At 34.2% G+C, this 18,233-nt stretch overlaps 2 protein-coding genes and 1 pseudogene across 3 annotated transcripts; 1 reads left to right on the top strand and 2 right to left on the bottom strand.

Annotated features, from left to right (window-relative positions):
• Positions 1-4,413: 4,413 nt before the first annotated feature.
• LOC104905369 (vacuolar-processing enzyme gamma-isozyme-like) lies at positions 4,414-7,379 on the bottom strand. 2 transcript variants are annotated; one of them, XM_048640659.2, is made up of 5 exons: positions 7,171-7,379; positions 6,207-6,403; positions 5,993-6,113; positions 4,992-5,194; positions 4,414-4,854 (listed from the first exon to the last, which is right to left on the bottom strand). In XM_048640659.2, exons 2-5 carry the CDS (start codon positions 6,398-6,400, stop codon positions 4,839-4,841), a joined length of 534 nt encoding a protein of 177 aa, XP_048496616.1. In that variant the 5' UTR covers positions 6,401-6,403; positions 7,171-7,379; the 3' UTR covers positions 4,414-4,838. The 2 variants fall into 2 exon arrangements, with proteins under 2 accessions (XP_048496616.1, XP_048496612.1); XM_048640655.2 differs by having other exon boundaries at positions 4,997-5,194; positions 7,171-7,351.
• Positions 7,380-8,390: 1,011 nt separating this feature from the next.
• Positions 8,391-9,209, top strand: LOC125492077 (pectinesterase 2-like; annotated as a pseudogene).
• A 949-nt stretch (positions 9,210-10,158) lies between these two features.
• LOC104905368 (plasmodesmata-located protein 8) lies at positions 10,159-15,743 on the bottom strand. Its single transcript, XM_010693894.4, has 2 exons — positions 14,843-15,743; positions 10,159-10,452 (listed from the first exon to the last, which is right to left on the bottom strand). The coding sequence occupies exons 1-2, from the start codon at positions 15,585-15,587 to the stop codon at positions 10,331-10,333; spliced, it is 867 nt and encodes a 288-aa protein (XP_010692196.2). The 5' UTR covers positions 15,588-15,743; the 3' UTR covers positions 10,159-10,330.
• Between the last annotated feature and the right edge of the window lie 2,490 nt (positions 15,744-18,233).

The raw sequence follows: 18,233 nt of genomic DNA on the forward strand, positions 1-18,233 counted from the left end.
ATAATTGTAATAATAATGAGTAAAACTATAATAAAAAATTATTTATAAAAACAATAATAATAATAATAATAATAATAATGATAATAATGATATAAAAATAAATAATAATAATAATAATAATAATAATAATAATAATAATAATAAGAGTAATTAGTAAAATAAATTCGACCAACATAATAATAATATTTTAAAAAATAGTTATAAAAGAATGGAGCTGAACTGAACTGAACTGAATTGAAAAGAAATTGGGGAAAACAAACATGAAAGCACTCATTTTTAGAAAAAAAGAGAATTATCGAGGTGTTACATGAGTAAACCAAAGTTGAAAAGTTGAACCAATGTACAAGTTCACATAGGCTATTATATGGATTAATACCAAAACAATGCAGATACATAATGCTAATGTAGAGTCATTAACATAATACAACTAGAAAATCAAATCAAATTAAAACATATCACAATTTCACTAATAATAGGAAAGAATATTTCATATGGAGTATTATCATGACAACTTGCAAAATCTTAAACAAATCAAATCATGTCATTTCAAATTATCAAATTTAATATCAATTGGTTTGCAAAATTTTCTAACCTCTTCGTTCTTTTTATTCAATTCTCTCGTCATTTTATATCCTATTATACACTAAATTTTTATCTCTCTCCTACATCTCCATTCTCTCTTATATATAAAAAATAAAGCTATTGATAATATAAAAATAATTTTTTGTTATAATATCAATAAAAAGTACATAAAAATAATATAAAATTAAATTTTATATAGATTTGATGTAAAAGCCAAAAAAGAAAATTTATTTACGGTTAGGATCGAAAATCGGAGTTTCAAAAAACTTGGACCAAACAACTATTTATTTTTCGGTCTAGACCGAAAAATCAAATATTAAAAAAACTTGAATATAATGAGGCCCTACATGTAGGTTTACCCGAGTTATCACATCGCGCACATGCTGAATGTATATTTTCTAAGATGGCAAAATTCATATTCAACACCGACGATTACTATGATATTATAATGGATATTCAATCATTACCTGTGAACGATTGGAATTTGTTAGGAAACACTGGTATGTAACTACAAACTTTGTTCATGTTTTTGCTAATCAATAAGACTTTATATATCTCACATTCTTAAGTATTTTATATATGCATATTTCCACTTTCCATACACATTGTGGAGCGTTCTCCATGTATGAATTCAAATACATGCAAGTATTCGGAACTATGTGCAATCAAGGTATTATAATCAACCGACCAAATGGCGAAAATGTTTATGTAGATGACTAGATGTTCCACGGGTAGGTTTATGTAGATGTAAGCTAATAATTCCCTCACCAATCTCTCGAAATTTCTAAAACCTTAGTTTCCTCTGATCTTTTTAAAGCTAATAGTAGTCTGTCATGAATCATGAATCCATGATATTTGGTGTCTTCCCATCTGTATGTTAATGATTTGCTCAAATTAAAGACTCGTGTTTTTGTTCTAGATTATGTGTTATAGTTGAAAGTGGATTCTTTTTTATCATGATTCTTTGAATAAATCTTCATATTCAAAAGCTAATGTATATTTTCCATGTAATTGGTTGAATATATGACTATACAGGTGACCTTGTGTCAGCTCGGAATTTCTTTGCTGTTTTACTTGGCAACGCAACGACAATTTGTAGAGGTAGTGGCAAGGTTTTGAAGACTAGTCCAAATGATCAAATATTCATTTACTATTCTGGTCATGGTAAGCCTAGAGTGTTAGCTACGTAAATATAGTTTTTTTTTTGGGAAGAAATTTACCCACCACATCTATCACTTTTTTTTTTTTGGGAAACGGTAGTAATATTAAGCAACATCAAACCCGTCAAGACCAAACCACCTTGCTCAAAGAAATCAACAAAAAATTGTTCAATCTAACCTAATAACCAAATATGCAAATGTATTACCACCCCTCTCAATATTATGAGAGAAACTAACTCTTTATATTATGAAGGTAAATAAATTTTTGATGAATAAACCTTTAAAAAGGTTATAAAGGTTACTTTTATATATTATTTTTGACTCTCGTGTAAACTAAAATGTTGCAAATAAATAAAAGCGGAGGGAGTACTACATTTATAGCTTATACATGTCGAGGCTTGTTATTCTGGAAGCATGTTTAAGGATCTTCCAACCAACGTAACCATATATGTCACGACTGCAGCAAATCCGACAGAGAATAGTTATGCAGCATATTGTAGAGTTGATCATGGGCCGGGCCGGGCCGCGGCCAAAAATTTTTGCCCATTGGTCGGGCCGGGCCGGGCCTAAATTCGGGCCGAAATTTTGTGTCCAAAGCCCGCTATTTTGGGTCTAAATTAGCGGGCTTTTGCGGACCAAAACGGGCCGGACCAAAAAATAGACTAAAAAGTCGTTTTTGGCTTGCCCAAAGCCCGCCAAAAACTGAAAAAAATCTGACCGGGCCCAAAAATTCTACCCAAAACCCGACCAAAAAACAGGCCGGGCCAGCGAGCCGGGCCAAAATGATCACCTCTAGCATATTGTTTTAAAGATTCTAATAGTCGAACAACATGTTTGGGTGACCTGTATAGTGTTTCCTGGATGGAAGACAGGTGATATATGTTGATCTTTAGCATCAATCAATATTTTATAACCATTATTTGTCTTACACATATGCTCATTATATTGTTCAACAGTGAAGAAAGTGATTCAATATAAGAGACCCTAGGTCAACAGTATGAAGAGGTAACTAATTTAATTACTACTTATATTTAATGTATGTAATTTAAGTTTTTAATTATAAGTAACTTTTCTTGCATATAATGGTGTATTTATTAAAAATTAGGTGCTGAACCACTTCCTCTCATGCAATGAAGTATGGTAATTTTGATATGGATAAAGAGTTCCTTGCACTATACTTCACTCCTGATAACTTGATGAGCCAATTGATCCTTCTATGAATGTTCTTAGCCAATATCAGGCATCTACAATTGGCTTTTTCGACGTGTGTATCAGAGTTCTAAACTCATGCAATGATATTTCGTTAGTTCATATTACAACATAATGATAACATATGAGTCAATTGAATTATCACGTCGCAGACATGTTGACGGTATATTTTGTGAAATTAGAAAAGTCATATTCAACACCGACGAATAGTATGATATTGTGATGGATATTCAATCACCACCTGTGAACGACTATAATACTTTGTTCGTGTTTTTGCTACTCAATGAGACGTTATATATCTCACATAGTTACTTATTGTATATGCAGATTTCCACTTTCCAGACACATTGTGGGACGTTCTCCATGTATTAATTCAAATACATGCAAGTATTCAGAACGATGTGCAATCGAGGTGTTCAACAAGCTCGATTATCTGAAGTTGCAGCTCAAGTGTGTGCTGACATAGGAAGGATTATTCCTGCATGTCAAGGGAAATAGATAGGCGTTGATATATATATATCTATACATATATTTCCTGATATGATATACATTTGATGTAATGTTGATCTCCTTCCACTATGCATGCTAGTGAACTTGGTAATAATTTAAGGGGCATATGTTTTTTATTTTATTTTTCTTGTTAGATGTACAAATCTCTATTATATAAAAGAAGAGATAGGAGACACCAAAAATTGAAAACCCTACTATACCCCCAAGCCTCAACCAACAAAATACAAATCCTCCATCTTTTTTACATAGCCTTAATTAACAAAAAGATTTACAACATATTTAATTTTTTGATTTTATTATAGAAAAGAAAAAGTACAATTTATATGAACTAATTTGTTCAATACACATAAGTTCAAGTTTAATAAATTCTATTAAGTTCAGATAATTCTTGTTCACATGAATTCAGGTTTCATCAGGCGAAAAGAACACCCTAAAGTGAAAAGAGTGCATCTGTAATCAATGCTCCCAGTAACCCCGTTTGAAAGTGAGAGGTTAAGAATAAAGAAAAACCCTAATGGTAGGAGTCAAATCTGTGACCTCAGTCACAACTTGAGAATCCTACTAAGCAACTTTGGTTCTTGGATATACTCCGTATTAGTAGTCCATAACTATCAAAATATAAGTGAGTACCAAACACTTGACGGCCTGTTTGGTAGTTGTTAATAAATTGCGGTAATGAGAATGAATTTTAAGTGTAATTTTATTAGTGAAGCACCCTTAAAATCTCCATGGGAAGGCATTTTTTCTCCATGGGCAAGCAATCTCACCCCAAAACTTGTGTTTTTGTCTCCAAAGGGAAGCAATTTTCATTACCACCCTACAAGGTGGTATTGGATGGGAATGAAAATTCAAGAAGGAAAGTGGACACTTTATGATAGATTAGCATTACCATGGGAATGGACAATGATATTTTTCACAAATTTACACACAAATTCATTCCCATTACCACCATTTATGACCAATTACCAAACGGGCCGTGAATGATTTTCATTTCCAATATTAATGACATCAGCACAAGGTTCATTTATGATTAATTCATTTCCAATAATAATGACATCTTTTAAAAGGGAAAAATCCAGAAAGGTGACCATATACATAAATAACTACGTAAGATACTAGTGAAAAGAAGGGGCCAAACAATATTGAATTGATTGAAGTGCTGCTATAATCAATGGCCAAATACACTATAAGTCTATATCCTTTTCATTTGCCCAAGTTTTTTCTTGAAAGCTTGGTCAAACAGGCCCAAAGTACACTTGTTGTTACACACTTGAGATGCCACTTCAGCCACTTGATGAGGTTGAAAGCCAGCATTGCACATACTTGCAAACGCACTCATGAACTTCAACCCGTACGTGTAGAACTTCCCACAATGTTTCATATAAGCGATTGGCTGGATACAATTAACATATAAATAACAATTTGTTATTTAGCTACTAGAGTCTAGAAGTTCAATAAAAGTTCATGTTAAATAGTTAACACTAGGTGATACTTTTTGGTATAAATAGGAAAAGAAAAGGTTAGACATACACTACCATTGTTTTGTAACAATTCCAATCGTCCACAACCGGTGATCGGATGGTCATAATCATCTCATAGTAATTTTCTTCGCCAAAAAGAGCTTTTCCAATCTCTTTGATAGCACATTCTGTATGACTCCTATGCGATATCTCATCATCCAAATTTTGTTGAGCTTGTTTTCGCTCAACAGACCCTTTAGGTGCTGCCTCAACCTATATTCATGACTATTAAGATCATAAAAATAACTAACAGTTCATTAATGTAATGATCAACTATAATAATTATCTGATGTATCAAAATGGCATTGAAGTCTTTTTGAGCTTCTACTCTGTAGAGGCACTCGATCTCAAAACTTAATTTTCTAATCAAGATCCAATATATACTAATTGACATCTACTACATATGTTATAGTATAAGATTTGTAAATATTATATAGGCAATTCAAATACATGTATTTGATTTTACTTCCTTTGTTATGCCAACTTTTCGTTTTCATTCGCTTTTCTAACTTCTTTCCACTTTTGTTTTGTTCCTTACTTGAATTTTTTTGGCTCTCTAACCCCCCTAATAACTCGGGAAATAAGACATGTACAAACTTATTTCATTCTACTTGCAACCTTTCCTCTCCTCCTAAAAAGCAACTATACCCTATGCTTAAGACATCAAAGGACCAAAATCTAGCAAATCTTAGGTAAGAAAGACATGTACCAGATGGATATGAAATAAACCACTAGCTACTTGCACCCTTCGTTGCTTGAATATTTAATTTCATTAATATTTCACATATTAAAGGGTATATGTGAGATAGTAGCTCTCTTGGTGGCAAAGTAGGATACTAGCGGTAATTTAGAGTATGGCCCCTTCCCCAGAGTATTACTTCTACTCAAAATCTACTTGAACTAATAATATGTCCGAGTTATCTTTCCCTAAGATATAGATAAATAAATAAAGATACGAGAGACATGTAAGAAATTGTTAAAGCGAAATTAGAGAAATAGTATTAGACAAACCGAAGATTCCAAATAGAGCATGGTGGCTTCACATTGATCAACACTAGTATATGAAGAAATTGGTTTGTTGTGATGCTTATGGTCGTAGTTAGAGCCCAAGTAGAGTGACATAAGGTCCATACTGAAGTTGATAATAGCGAATGTAAGAAGTACTGTGGATTTCATGAATCTTCATTTTGTTAGAAACAAGAAAACAAGAACTTATATTACATACCAAGCTTTAGGAAGATTGTCGAAAACGATGTTAGAAAGCGACATAGCCATAGCAGGAAGAGCAGAATCCGGCAACGCTTGCTTATACATTCCAAAAACGTAAATCCCATATACTAACATTGCCAACCCCACAAGAGTTATCAATAATTTTTGTGGTTTAATTAGCAAACTTCTCCAGACCCCTTGGCACCCCATCACCTACATTCACAACGGAACTCTTTATATACCTCCTCAAATTTACTTAGGGCCTGTTCTCCCCAGCTTATATTCAGTTCAGTTCAGTTCAGACCAGTTCAGACCAGTTCAGTTCAGTTCAACTCTTGACAATACTTTTACTCTCACATATCACTATTCATTTCAGTTCAGTTCAGATCAGTTCGGTTGTTTTATGCCAAAGAGAACAGACCCTTATAACCTATAATTAAACTTAAATTATCACAATAACATTTGACAATCAAAATTCAAATTGGTGTTTTTTTCTTTTTTTCGATTAGTGTGAAATTTGTTAGCTCAAAGACTAATTAAACAAACCTATCAAGAGTTCTAAGAAGACTTGCAGCAAGTAATGTCAAGAATTTTGCGACAGAATCAAAATTCATAGCTAAAATTTTTGGGGTGTTGTATTGAATTTGGAATTTTTTTTAGAAAAAACTGATAAATCAACAGCAAAATTTGTTAATATGAGCAGATAATCAAGAGGAATCAAAACCCTAAGCTGAAATCCCCTAAAGTGTACTTAAATTTCTACTTGAAGAAACCAACCAAAACAAAAACCCATTTCGAATCATAAACATGTAAAATATCCCGAAAAACACGAAATAAATTCACGAAACAAATAATAACAACCGTATAAAACCAATCAATCGCATAAATATGAATAATCACATGAAGTAGATCTTAGCAAACGCAAGATATGAAAATGCACATGAATAATCGCAACAAAAGCTAGGTAGAAAAAAACGAACCTCAGATACCGTATGAGTATGAGATTATGAGTGAGGGAAGCAGGAAGCTGAGAGTGAAAGGTTTCTAAATTCTAAAATTCAGGGTTAGTGCAAGGGTTTATTATTATTACTAGGTGATTAGACATGATAATTAGATGGGTTTGGGAGGTGCGTTTAAGTAGTGCAGTTGGGTTAGTAATGGGTCACCTTATTGCGAATCAATAAAGGGTCGGGTGAGGGTGGTTTGCCGATTAGTGATGACAGGTCGATAAACGAATAAAGGAAAAAGATAGAGGAAATAGCATAAGTGAGTACACATAAATTTTAGACCTTATGTGATTTTTTTTACCGTATCCTTTTAGTTTTACTAAAATAGTGAGTTATTATTGTTCATCTTGTAACAATCTCGTCCAATAGAGACTTTGTTCATCATTGGCCACGTCCATTAAGAGCCATTTTTACTTGACCTAGCCTCGTACCCGTTGGATCATCGTATCCAATAATCGGGTCTACGTATGAAAATAAATAGAATGTTCAATTGCATAAAACATGTACGAAAAATTGTGCACAAAGTTAATTGTATTTTTTCTCTATTAAAACTAAGTAATTAGTGATGTTGTAAATGTTTTTGTTAATTGACTGTATAATGGTAAAAGAGGGTGGATACCAAGTTCTCTCCTCTTCCAATATATAATAGAGATTAGCCTTATATGTATATGATGTAATTACAGAATCAATTTAAAAGACAATAACAAACATGAATTTAATTCTAATATCGTTTTCCTCACTTTTAATCGTGTCAAATATGGATAGGCATGGTCGGGTTTGGCAACACTAAGACTCAAACCCATGAAATTCAATTTCGACTCAAACTCGCCCTAAACCCATGATCTAGACAATCTAGACCGATACCAATATCCAACGGGTCTTGGTTCCAAAATATTCCAAAATGGATAGCTTATTAGGATTTTCAATTTCTTTTGGGTTTTTCTACGTTATATCCTTGTATTTTTTCAATTTCTACGTTGTACCCTAAGCTTTTCAAAAAATTCCCCACAGTATCCTTAAACTTATCTTTTTCAACGGACAATGCCCCTACCGCTGATTATACATCCATTAATTTCGTCTATTTTTGATATTCCGGTGGAACGAATCTAATTAGTGAATAACCTTCTAAATAAGGGTTAAACTATGTATAAGTCAAATTAGTTCCAATAAATTTAAAAAAATTAATGAAATTAATGACATTTCATAAGCGGTTTGGGCATCGTGCATTAAAAAAGGTAAGCTTGAGGGCACCGTGTGGAATTTTTTAAAAGTTGGGGTAAAACGTAGAAATTGAAGAAACACAAGGGTATAACGTAGAAAAACCCATTTCTTTTTTAGCACGAAGTTTTTCATACACATGTTTTTTTACACAAAGAATAACATTTAGGAACACAACCGGTCCATCAAACCACCAAGTTGTAGCCCTTCGCTCCAACTTCGATCTCTCAGTCTTCTACAAATACAACTTTGAATGACACCAAGATACCCTCTATGTTTTCTCAAATCGCAAATTTTACCGTGAATGTGACATTTATGGTACCTTAGACTTTATATTTGGAAACGCGGTTGTGGTCATCCAAAATTTTAACATATATGCCCGATTTGGTCCTTCGAGGACTGTTGCGATCACAGCCCAAGGACGGTCCGACCCAACTAAGAACACGGGTATGTCGATCCATAAGTTCCAGGTCAGCACATCTAAAGACCTAAAAGGATCCAAGACTTAATTGGGTAGGCCATGGAAAAAATATTCCCGAACTGTTTTTATGAAGACATATTTAGGCGGTATAGTTGATCCTAAGGGATGGCTTGAGTGGAATGGCGATTTTTTCCTTAGCACATTGTATTATGGGGAATATGAAAATACGAGTCTTGGTTCATCCACGTTGAATCGGGTGAAGTGGTCGGGTTATCATGTGATAACAAGTTCTGCTGAAGCTGGGAAATTTAGTGTTGGAAATTTTATTGCTGGAAATAACTGGTTGCCTAGTAGATTTTATTGCTGGAAATAACTGGTGGTATAATTGATCCTAATCTGATATGCATTGTTAGTTTTTGATCTCTATTGTAGATGTCGTATCACTTCAAATCAAAAGAATAACTTTTAATTTTTTAAAAAAACTATTTTCCACTACTATTTAAGAAAATTATTACCAACCTTCTTTGAAAAAAATTATTATCAACCTTTCGCAAACCAAACAAAAGAAAACTACTGTTCCATACATATATTTAGCACCCAATCAAACACTCTCATTAAGATAGATTGGATTCAATGGGCCAATTTGGTTAATAATGTATGGGCTCATGCAGAGTAAAAAAGCAAAACCCACCAAGCTGAGTAAGAGAAGAAAATTCCCACCAATTTGCTCGTAGATTTTTTTTGTCGATATTATCTCGTAGATTTTTGTTTTTCCTTTCTTTATCTTTTTAAATTTCTTAAAGTATGCATGACAGCTTGAAAAGAATCACTTCTTCCCTTTTTAGGAGATAGAGAGAACATCACTTAGAAGATTAAGAAATATGTCAATAACCTAGGTCTTAGTAGTCCTCCGTATAACTAAGGGGGCGTTTGGTTCATATAATAGTATGGGTTTGGAATCAGAAATGAAATCAAAGTGGTATGGGTTTGAAACTTGATACTTGATACCTTGTGTTTGGTTTCATTTAGGAATGAAAAATCTTCTTTTATTTGATACCTAGAGGTAAGGTATGAGCCATACCCACCCCCCATGGGTTTCTGAACCCCATACCTTATGGGTTTGAGGTATGTGTTTAAAATTTAGAAATAAATTAAACAAACACTAAGTATAGGTTTTGTTCATTCCAAACCCATACCTCATACCTAAAACTAGTGAACCAAACACCCCCTAAAGGAGTAATTTTCAAAATATAAATTATAGTACTATTTGAAATACAAAAATGATATATACAGTTTTATAGCAGCGTACAAAAATTTAGTAGTGATAAACAATAATAATGCGTATATATAGAAACACTTTTATGAGAATAAAGTAATGAATTGATCATGTAATTAATTGCCTAGCTCATTTGATAACTTACTTGAAAACAAAATTTAACATGATGCACATGAAAAATAAAAGTAGATACATTTTCTATGGATTCAAGGGGTTTATTATTTGCCACCACCCGCTTTTTTCCGGCAAACAGAGAGAAGAACGATCAAAACTGCAATTCCTCCAATGATTCCAACAATAATAGCCACTGTTTTTGCAACTTCATCATCATTTGACGGATCTGTATGTAATAAAGCCACATAGAAACCAAGGGAGGGAAGATAGTTAGTTTCCTGGAGAAAAGAATAAGTGATTTTCTTCGTATAGTTAAAAACTAAATGAATGTATTTTTTGCGTGTATTTTAAGATTTTTTTTTTTAAAAAATAAGATGAAGTCTCTTGCAAAGAAGGAGAAAATTTGGGGATCATTCCTTATAAGGGGTGAGACTGAATCACAGGTGAATCCAACACCACTAGACTATCACCTGATGCTCTACATGTATTTCTAGATGGTACCACCTCCATCTGATACATCTCTTAAAATTCTAATCATCTTAGTTGAGACAGGATTTCTAAATATATATATAACCTATACAAAATTTCGATTATAAGGATTTGAGACAGCATGATGTTGAATTTCACATAGAGAAAGTAATACCTCTATATAGGGCTGACAATGAGTTGAGACAGCTCGCGAGCTACTCGAACTCGGCTCGGTCAAAGCTCGACTCGAGTGAGCTCGACTTGAGCCCGAACTCGACTCGACAGATTAACGAGTCGAGTCGAGCAACTCAATACTCGACTCGAGAATGAAACTCGTGAGATACTCGATACAATTTTATATATTTATACTTTTAATTTTTTTTTAAGAAATTTTAACTTTATTTTTTTCTATAAAAATACTTGTACTTTTCTTTTTAAAAAAATGAAAAAAAAGTGTATAAAATGACCAAAAAGCAAAGCAAAAATTTCTTCTATAAAAAATAGAACTATATCAAATGACCAAAAAGCTTGAAACGAGTTTGAGTTCGAGCTCGAGTTTAGGTTTCCAGTTCGAGTTCGAGCTTGAAAATTTGAAACTCGCGAGTTTTCGAGTCGAGTCGAGTTTGAGTATGAGTTTTTGAGTTCGAGTCGAGTTTAGTCAAACTCGAACTCGACTCGCATCATTGCCAGCCCTACCTCTATCTGATCTTTTAAATTACTATATTCCACGCTCACTAAGATTACTAGTAATTTCATTTACGTATTTAAATTATGAAAATTTAATTGAATATTAGAAGATTTTTGAGACTAATTTAATAATAATGTCACATCATAATTGATGAACTTAGACCCTAAAAACTATAAAGGAAAAAATATTAGTAAAAAGAAACGAGAGAGTAAATACTAAATAGTATTAAAACATAAACAATGCATGCACCACGAAAGACGAAACGTGAATTCATAAAGCATCTTATCTAAGGGTCTAAGAGTTTTTTACGTCCACTAACGAGCTCAACCTTTCCTAGTCCAAAATTTTAAATATATAGTGCGACATATATTTATAATTTAACAACACAATGGCACTAATCATGATATGCATATTATGTAAAAAGTAGAATTATTTAATCATATGATCATCACAGGAAAGCTTTTTTTTTTTTTTTTTCTCTTTAGGTACAGGAGACATGCATCACATAAAAGTATTAATTCAGGATGACCTACATACATTATTTTATTTTTGTAGGACATGCATCATAATATTCTCTTGTCTGATGGTATCAACTTTGGTGCTTGTGAGATAAGTGGATAAGTCACCAAGTGGTTTTGTGCATAAAAAGTTGTGCTTGTATTTAAGTACTCAATAGTCAATAATATGTCAGGACTCCCATTTTCTGTTAATATGTGAATATGTCTCATTTCATCAAATCATTGTTAATAAAAAATTGTTCTTCTTATATATTTATTTTGTTATAAAATAAATAAAATAGTTATCATTTCAGCATATTTCAATAAAAATAAAACATTACTCAATTTCACACTTACTTATTTTTGTATATCTTTTCATCGTCATATATATTCGTTACATAGGTTCCTTTCTTTATCTTGCTATCTCTTTTTTTCCCCTAATTCTCCGTGACAAGACCCTACGTTTCATTTAAAACAAAACAGAGGAAGTATCTCATCTTCAGAGCGTTAATTAACTTTTGCCTTCAAATATTACAATTATATCTCACTTTTGAATTAATTTTCTATCTCTACCATAATAAAATAATGTAGCTATATTTTTCAAAAAAACAAAAACTAAATCATGACTTAGCTAGGTGTGTTCGTCGGTAAGTAAAGGAATTATATATGAGAAATTCAAAGTTGTAATTTACTAATTCTAGAAGGCGGCATGGTATTTTGAGATACCTAAAATATAAATGTAAACATAATTGGTAACCAATATTAGAATGAAGTATTGGTAATGGCACTATATAGAAATTTTGTAAAAAAAGTCTCGTGCCGATATTTATATGGTATTGAAGTATCATATGTAAATATGTGTTTTAAATCATAAATTCTCATTACCATTTAATGTCACCTCAAAATATAAAAAAATGAGGAGAAAAAGGATTGTTTAGAAAGTGGACCATGCATGTATCTTGATATATAACTTTCTTAAAAAAATTATCCATAAATTCATCATTACCAAGCTAATTAAGCAGGTTGTTACGAAATATAAATTTTCTCTACATGATTTTCACTTATTTAAAGCTACTTAAACTAATCTTAATGTAACATGGACAAATAATATGTGAATTAACATTATATAAAAATTAAAAAGAAACATATGAGCACCAATTATTGCTACAAAGGTTGACAGGAGCCGTATTAGTTGTTTTAAAACAAGGTAAACAAAGAGCTTTATAATCTATTATGACATGCCTAAGTAATACTATGATCGAATCAAAAAGTACAGGTTTATGATCACAACAAAGGGAATAATCATTTAGGGGAAAGAAAGATAATGGAAGGCGATAAGACAAACATACTCGAAGAAAAAAGGGCACTAACAACTACCAAAATACTGAAGGTGACCAAAAGAAAGTTATGTATCAAAATATGCTTTGATGCTTTTACTTTATACTAAAGTAATGGTTATTGTTTGATAAAAAATTAAAGTAATGGTTTTGACCATTTTTACCTTTCAAATGTTTTTTCATTCCAATAATACTTAGCCTATTCGGCTATTCCTGATCTTTCTAGATAATATAAGCTTAGATGGTTGCTAGAGATAATCTATTCAATATGTTTTCATTATCAAGTACTAGCTTTTTATAAGCATGCTATGTGTGCAAAGTCGTAGAATGAGTGGTAACAGTTTTGCAGTTTATTAGATGGATGAATTTTTCCTTTTTATTTTTAAACTAATAAAGTGATAGGTGATGTAGTTTTCTTTTATAGTTAGGGATATATTGGTCATAAAAGATAAACACCATAGTGCTCAAGAGTTCCCATATATAATAGAAATTAGCAATATATCAATTAGCATAAAACACAATGAGCTTTATATAACAATTGAAAAATGTATTTATTTTGTCCACTTATATTTCCTTTTGAGAACGACCTTTCATAGTTTCATTTAGAGAAAAAAAAAAAAAATTTCCTTTTGAGAAGGATAAACTGTTTACCCCTAATATTTGGCTTGTGAATTTTAATTTGCCTAATTTGAACTAAATATAATTTACTTAGTTATTGCATGTTTAATATATATACTACATATGTTTTTTTAACATTTCTGTTAGCATTGTTTAGTTTTAGTTATTGTACATAAGTAAAGAATGAATACATATATGAGTATTGACGGCCCGTTTGGTTATTGGTACTAAATGGTGGTAATGGTAATAGTTTTAGTGCAAACATGCCGTGAGTACTATATACCCAATGAATCATACTTCAGGACGAATTAAGTCAAAATTGGACTATATTGTGACAACTAGTTAATAGAACGAACTAGATGTGTCTACAAATCTATAGAATGAACGAAGTGTATCTACAAAGTACAAACCTTATTACTAATGTATGTGATTATGTATGGTTTGGGGTAATTCTGCCATATTGTGACAACGTAACTAGTCAATAGAACAAAAGAAGTATGTCTTATAATTTATAAACCTTATTAGTTATTACTCATACTATGTGATATGTGTGCGATGCAACCCACAAATAACATGCAAATAATTAGTTGCAAACCTTTTTTATTCCTTTGTAAAAGTTATTTACAACAATTCAAGAAAACAATAATTACCATTGTTATGTTCACATTAATCCAACTATAGTAAAATACTCCATCCGTCCCAATTTATTTGCTACAAGCACTTTTTCACAAAGATCAAGGAGGGAGTGTGGACCATTGACAGAAATGGAATTAACAAAAAGCAAATAGGTAAATTGTGGGACCTATGTATTTTATATGGAAACATTTACAAAACCAAGGAGAGAGTGATGGCAAATTTGTAAATAAAGTGTGGGACCTATGTACTATATATGGAAATATTTGCAAATGTAACAAATAAATTGAGACACCCCTAAATGACAAAATGTAGCAAATAAATTGGGACGGAGGGAGTAACAAAATGCAATAATTAAGGAGTACGAATTAGTACCTGAAGAATGAGTAGACAAGTCATAGTACCCAGCTTCCCAATACTCAGCATAACACTTACCCAAAAAAACATGAGCTGCAGCAGCTTGACCACAAAGTGCCTTTAGCTCTTTAACAGCCTCACTCAAACAACTAGAACAATCACTAGAGCTCAAGTCTCCTGAACATTGTCCAAACCCTTGAATAGACCCTGAACTCGAAACCCTAAACCCGTCAGAGGCCCCTTGTATGGTGCCTAACACATCATCTCTCCTACGGAAAAACTCAACGTCGTTGCTTGTGCTTCGGCTACACCTCTTGTACATGACCGTTGAGTCAGGTTTTCCTAGGAAATTGTACCGTTCGTATCTAACATAACAACCCTCAAGTTGTAGGGTAGCCCCATAGGAGTAAGGACAAATGAGGCCTATTTGAGTGACTGCACTTTTAATACAACTTGTGCAATCAGCAGGATTTAAGTCTCCCCTACATTGGTAAAGACCGAAAATCGAGGTGTCGGAAGGGGTGTTAGGGGAGGAGTTTCCTAGGGTGAAGGTGTTGTAAAGGCCGGTTTGCGAGGAGGAGCTAACGACGGAGGTGAGGAAGGAGTTGATGGTGGATTCAAAAGGGGAGGAGGGTTGGAATTTGTCTTGGGAACAACCAGCATAGATGAAGACATAACAATTAGCATAAGAGAAGAAAGAAAGCAGAAAAAGGAGGAGGAAAAAAACGGTAAAATGGTTGGTTTTGGTGATGTTGATGAGCATTTTTGGGTGGAAGAAGGTGGGATTGTTGTTTTGTTTGAGTTCTCAACTTTTGAGTGGTGCTAGATGATGATTCATAGATGCATTTTTGAAAGGTGGTGGGAGGAGAATTGATGCTTTTTTGGTGGGATTGGTTGCCTTTTTATTATTCTTTCATCATGTATTTTGTTAGGAAATATTGTGTATAATATTCTGTTATATTTGTTTCCTTATGTATAGGGTTTCTTGTTGATATAGTTTCCTAGCTTCACTGTACTATATATACGTATTTGAGATCAATAGAAAGGCAAGCAATTCAAACCCTAAACACTTCTTTACATGGTATCGGAGCCATAACGCTTTCTCTCATTTTTTTTTTTTTTTTCTTTCTCATGGCCGGCGACAGTAATGAAAAGCCGCCGGAATCTTCTGTTTCCCGTCTTGATATTTCAAACCCTTTTTTTCTCGGTACTGGTGATCGTCCTGGCGACTTCATCACGCCGACGCGTCTACGATCGGACAACTATGATGACTGGTCGTCCGACGTGCAGCTCGCCCTCGAGGCTCGACGAAAATTCTGTTTCGTCGACGGCAGTTTGACCGGCCCCATCTCTCCCTTCACCGAAGCCGATTGGGTTACTGTGAATGCTATGGTGGTCTCGTGGCTTCTCAACACGATCGATGTTGAGGTTAAAGGTACGTTAAGTAAGTTTCGTGAAGCACATCAATTATGGAGTCATTTAAAAACTCGTTTTGCCACCATTAACGGCCCTCGAATTCATCAATTAAAATCTGCCATTGCTAAGTGTGAACAAACCAAAACCATGAGTGTCTCTACCTATTATGGCAAATTAAATGTTTTATGGCATGAACTCTTCAAACATGAACCTTTAATTTCTTGCACTTGTGCTTCCCCTTGTTCGGCCGGTCCCTTACATGCTGCCCGGCGTGAAAACCAACGCCTTCACGATTTTTTAATGGGCCTCTACTCTGATTACTATGGTCGAATCCGCACACAGTTATTGTCCACCGACCCGTTACCCTCACTCGACCGTGCGTACCAACTTGTGGTTCAGGAAGAACGCGTACGCACGGCCAAATCTTCCTCTGATGACTCACCTGCTGCTGTCCTTGGGTTCGCTGTTCGCGGCCCCTCCTCCTCTGCCGGTACAGCTGGTCGCGGCCGAGGCTCGTCTGACCGCCCCACGTGCGCCCACTGTCATAAGGTGGGGCACGATATTTCTCGCTGTTGGACTTTACATGTATGTACTCACTGTAAGAAGCCGGGTCACGATGTTTCTAAGTGCTATGAACTGGTTGGGTATCCCGAGGGCATGGATGCCAAGTCTCGTTCCACCAAACCGCCCGCGGGCCGTGGTCGTGGTGCCGTCGCTGCTAATGCTACGGCTGTTGTCGGGGCTGCCGCTTCCCCGAGTGCTTCACCTTCATCCTCTTCTCCTGCTCTTTTTACTCCCGACCAATGGAAGGCTATTGCTGGTATTTTTGGTTCTACTAAAGTTGCGGATGACAGGTTAAGTGGTATGTTTTCTTCTTCATCTTGGATCATTGATAGTGGTGCCACCCATCATGTTACGGGTGAGCGTTCCTTTATGTTTGATATGGTCTCTATTCCCTCTTGTGTGGTTGGTCTTCCTGATGGTAGTACGGCGGTTGCTACTACAAAGGGTTCAGTTCGTTTGTCTTCTTCTATCACTTTGACTAATGTTCTTTTAGTTCCTCAATCAGTTGTAGTTTACTTTCTGTTGCACAACTGACTAATGATTTGCATGCTTTGTTCAAATTTAACTCTTCTATGTGTGCTATACAGGACCGCATGAGGGAGTGATTGGAACGGGTCGTAGAGAAGATGGACTTTACTACTTCAACAGCGGTGCTCGTGATCCTTTGATTCTGTTCATAATGTTCCACTGACTTTGAGTTGTGGCATCGTCGTATGGGTCACCCTCTGAAAAGTGGTGAAGTTATCTCCTCTGTGTGGTCATAAGGGTAGTTTACAAAGCATGTGAAATTTGTTTCCGTGCTAAACATTCTAGAGATATTTCCTTTGAGTGACAATAAAGCTAGTCGAATTTTTGAAAAAGTTCATTGTGATTTGTGGGGTCCCTACAGGCATGTTCCTCTTGTGGGGCCAGATATTTTTTGACTATTGTTGATGATTTTTCGGGCTGTTTGGGTTTATTTGATGATTGATAAGACTGAGGTTTTTCTATGTTTATGAACTTTGTTGCTATGGTTGAACGGCAATTTTCTCAAACATTAAGTTGTTCAAAGTGATAATGGTACGGAATTCAATTGTTTGCTTGATTTTTTTTCATCTCTCTGGCATCATTTTCCAAACCTCATGTACTGCTACTCCACAACAAAATGGTAGGGTTGAACGAAACACCAACAATTCTTAATGTTGGTCGTGCTTTACGTTTTCAAGCTCATCTTCCTATTTATTTTGGGGGGAAAGTATCCTTGCTGCTGCTCACTTAATAAATCGCACTCCCTCTTTTCTTCTCCACAACAAATCTCCCTTTGATATTTTGTTTGGTGTCTCTCCTGCCTATGATGCAATTCGCACTTTTGGTTGTCTATGTTTTGCCCATAATCACAAAACTAAGGGGGATAAGTTTGCTAGCCGTAGTCGAAAATGCGTGTTTGTGG

Source organism: Beta vulgaris, chromosome 1 (genome assembly GCF_026745355.1).
Source record: "Beta vulgaris subsp. vulgaris cultivar EL10 chromosome 1, EL10.2, whole genome shotgun sequence".
In the NCBI taxonomy this organism is placed as follows: Eukaryota; Viridiplantae; Streptophyta; class Magnoliopsida; order Caryophyllales; family Amaranthaceae; genus Beta; species Beta vulgaris.

Excerpts from the sequence above, each read along its gene's own strand:
- LOC104905369 (XM_048640655.2), bottom strand. The coding sequence starts at position 6,400 with ATGGGGTGCCAAGGGGTCTGGAGAAGTTTGCTAATTAAACCACAAAAA. Across the intron at positions 6,114-6,206 it reads GACAATCTTCCTAAAGCTTG|TATGGACCTTATGTCACTCT; the intron begins GTATGTAATATA and ends TATCAACTTCAG. Across the intron at positions 5,195-5,992 it reads TGCTCTATTTGGAATCTTCG|GTTGAGGCAGCACCTAAAGG; the intron begins GTTTGTCTAATA and ends TCATGAATATAG.
- LOC104905368 (XM_010693894.4), bottom strand. The coding sequence starts at position 15,587 with ATGCTCATCAACATCACCAAAACCAACCATTTTACCGTTTTTTTCCTC. Across the intron at positions 10,453-14,842 it reads CTTGTCTACTCATTCTTCAG|ATCCGTCAAATGATGATGAA; the intron begins GTACTAATTCGT and ends TATTACATACAG.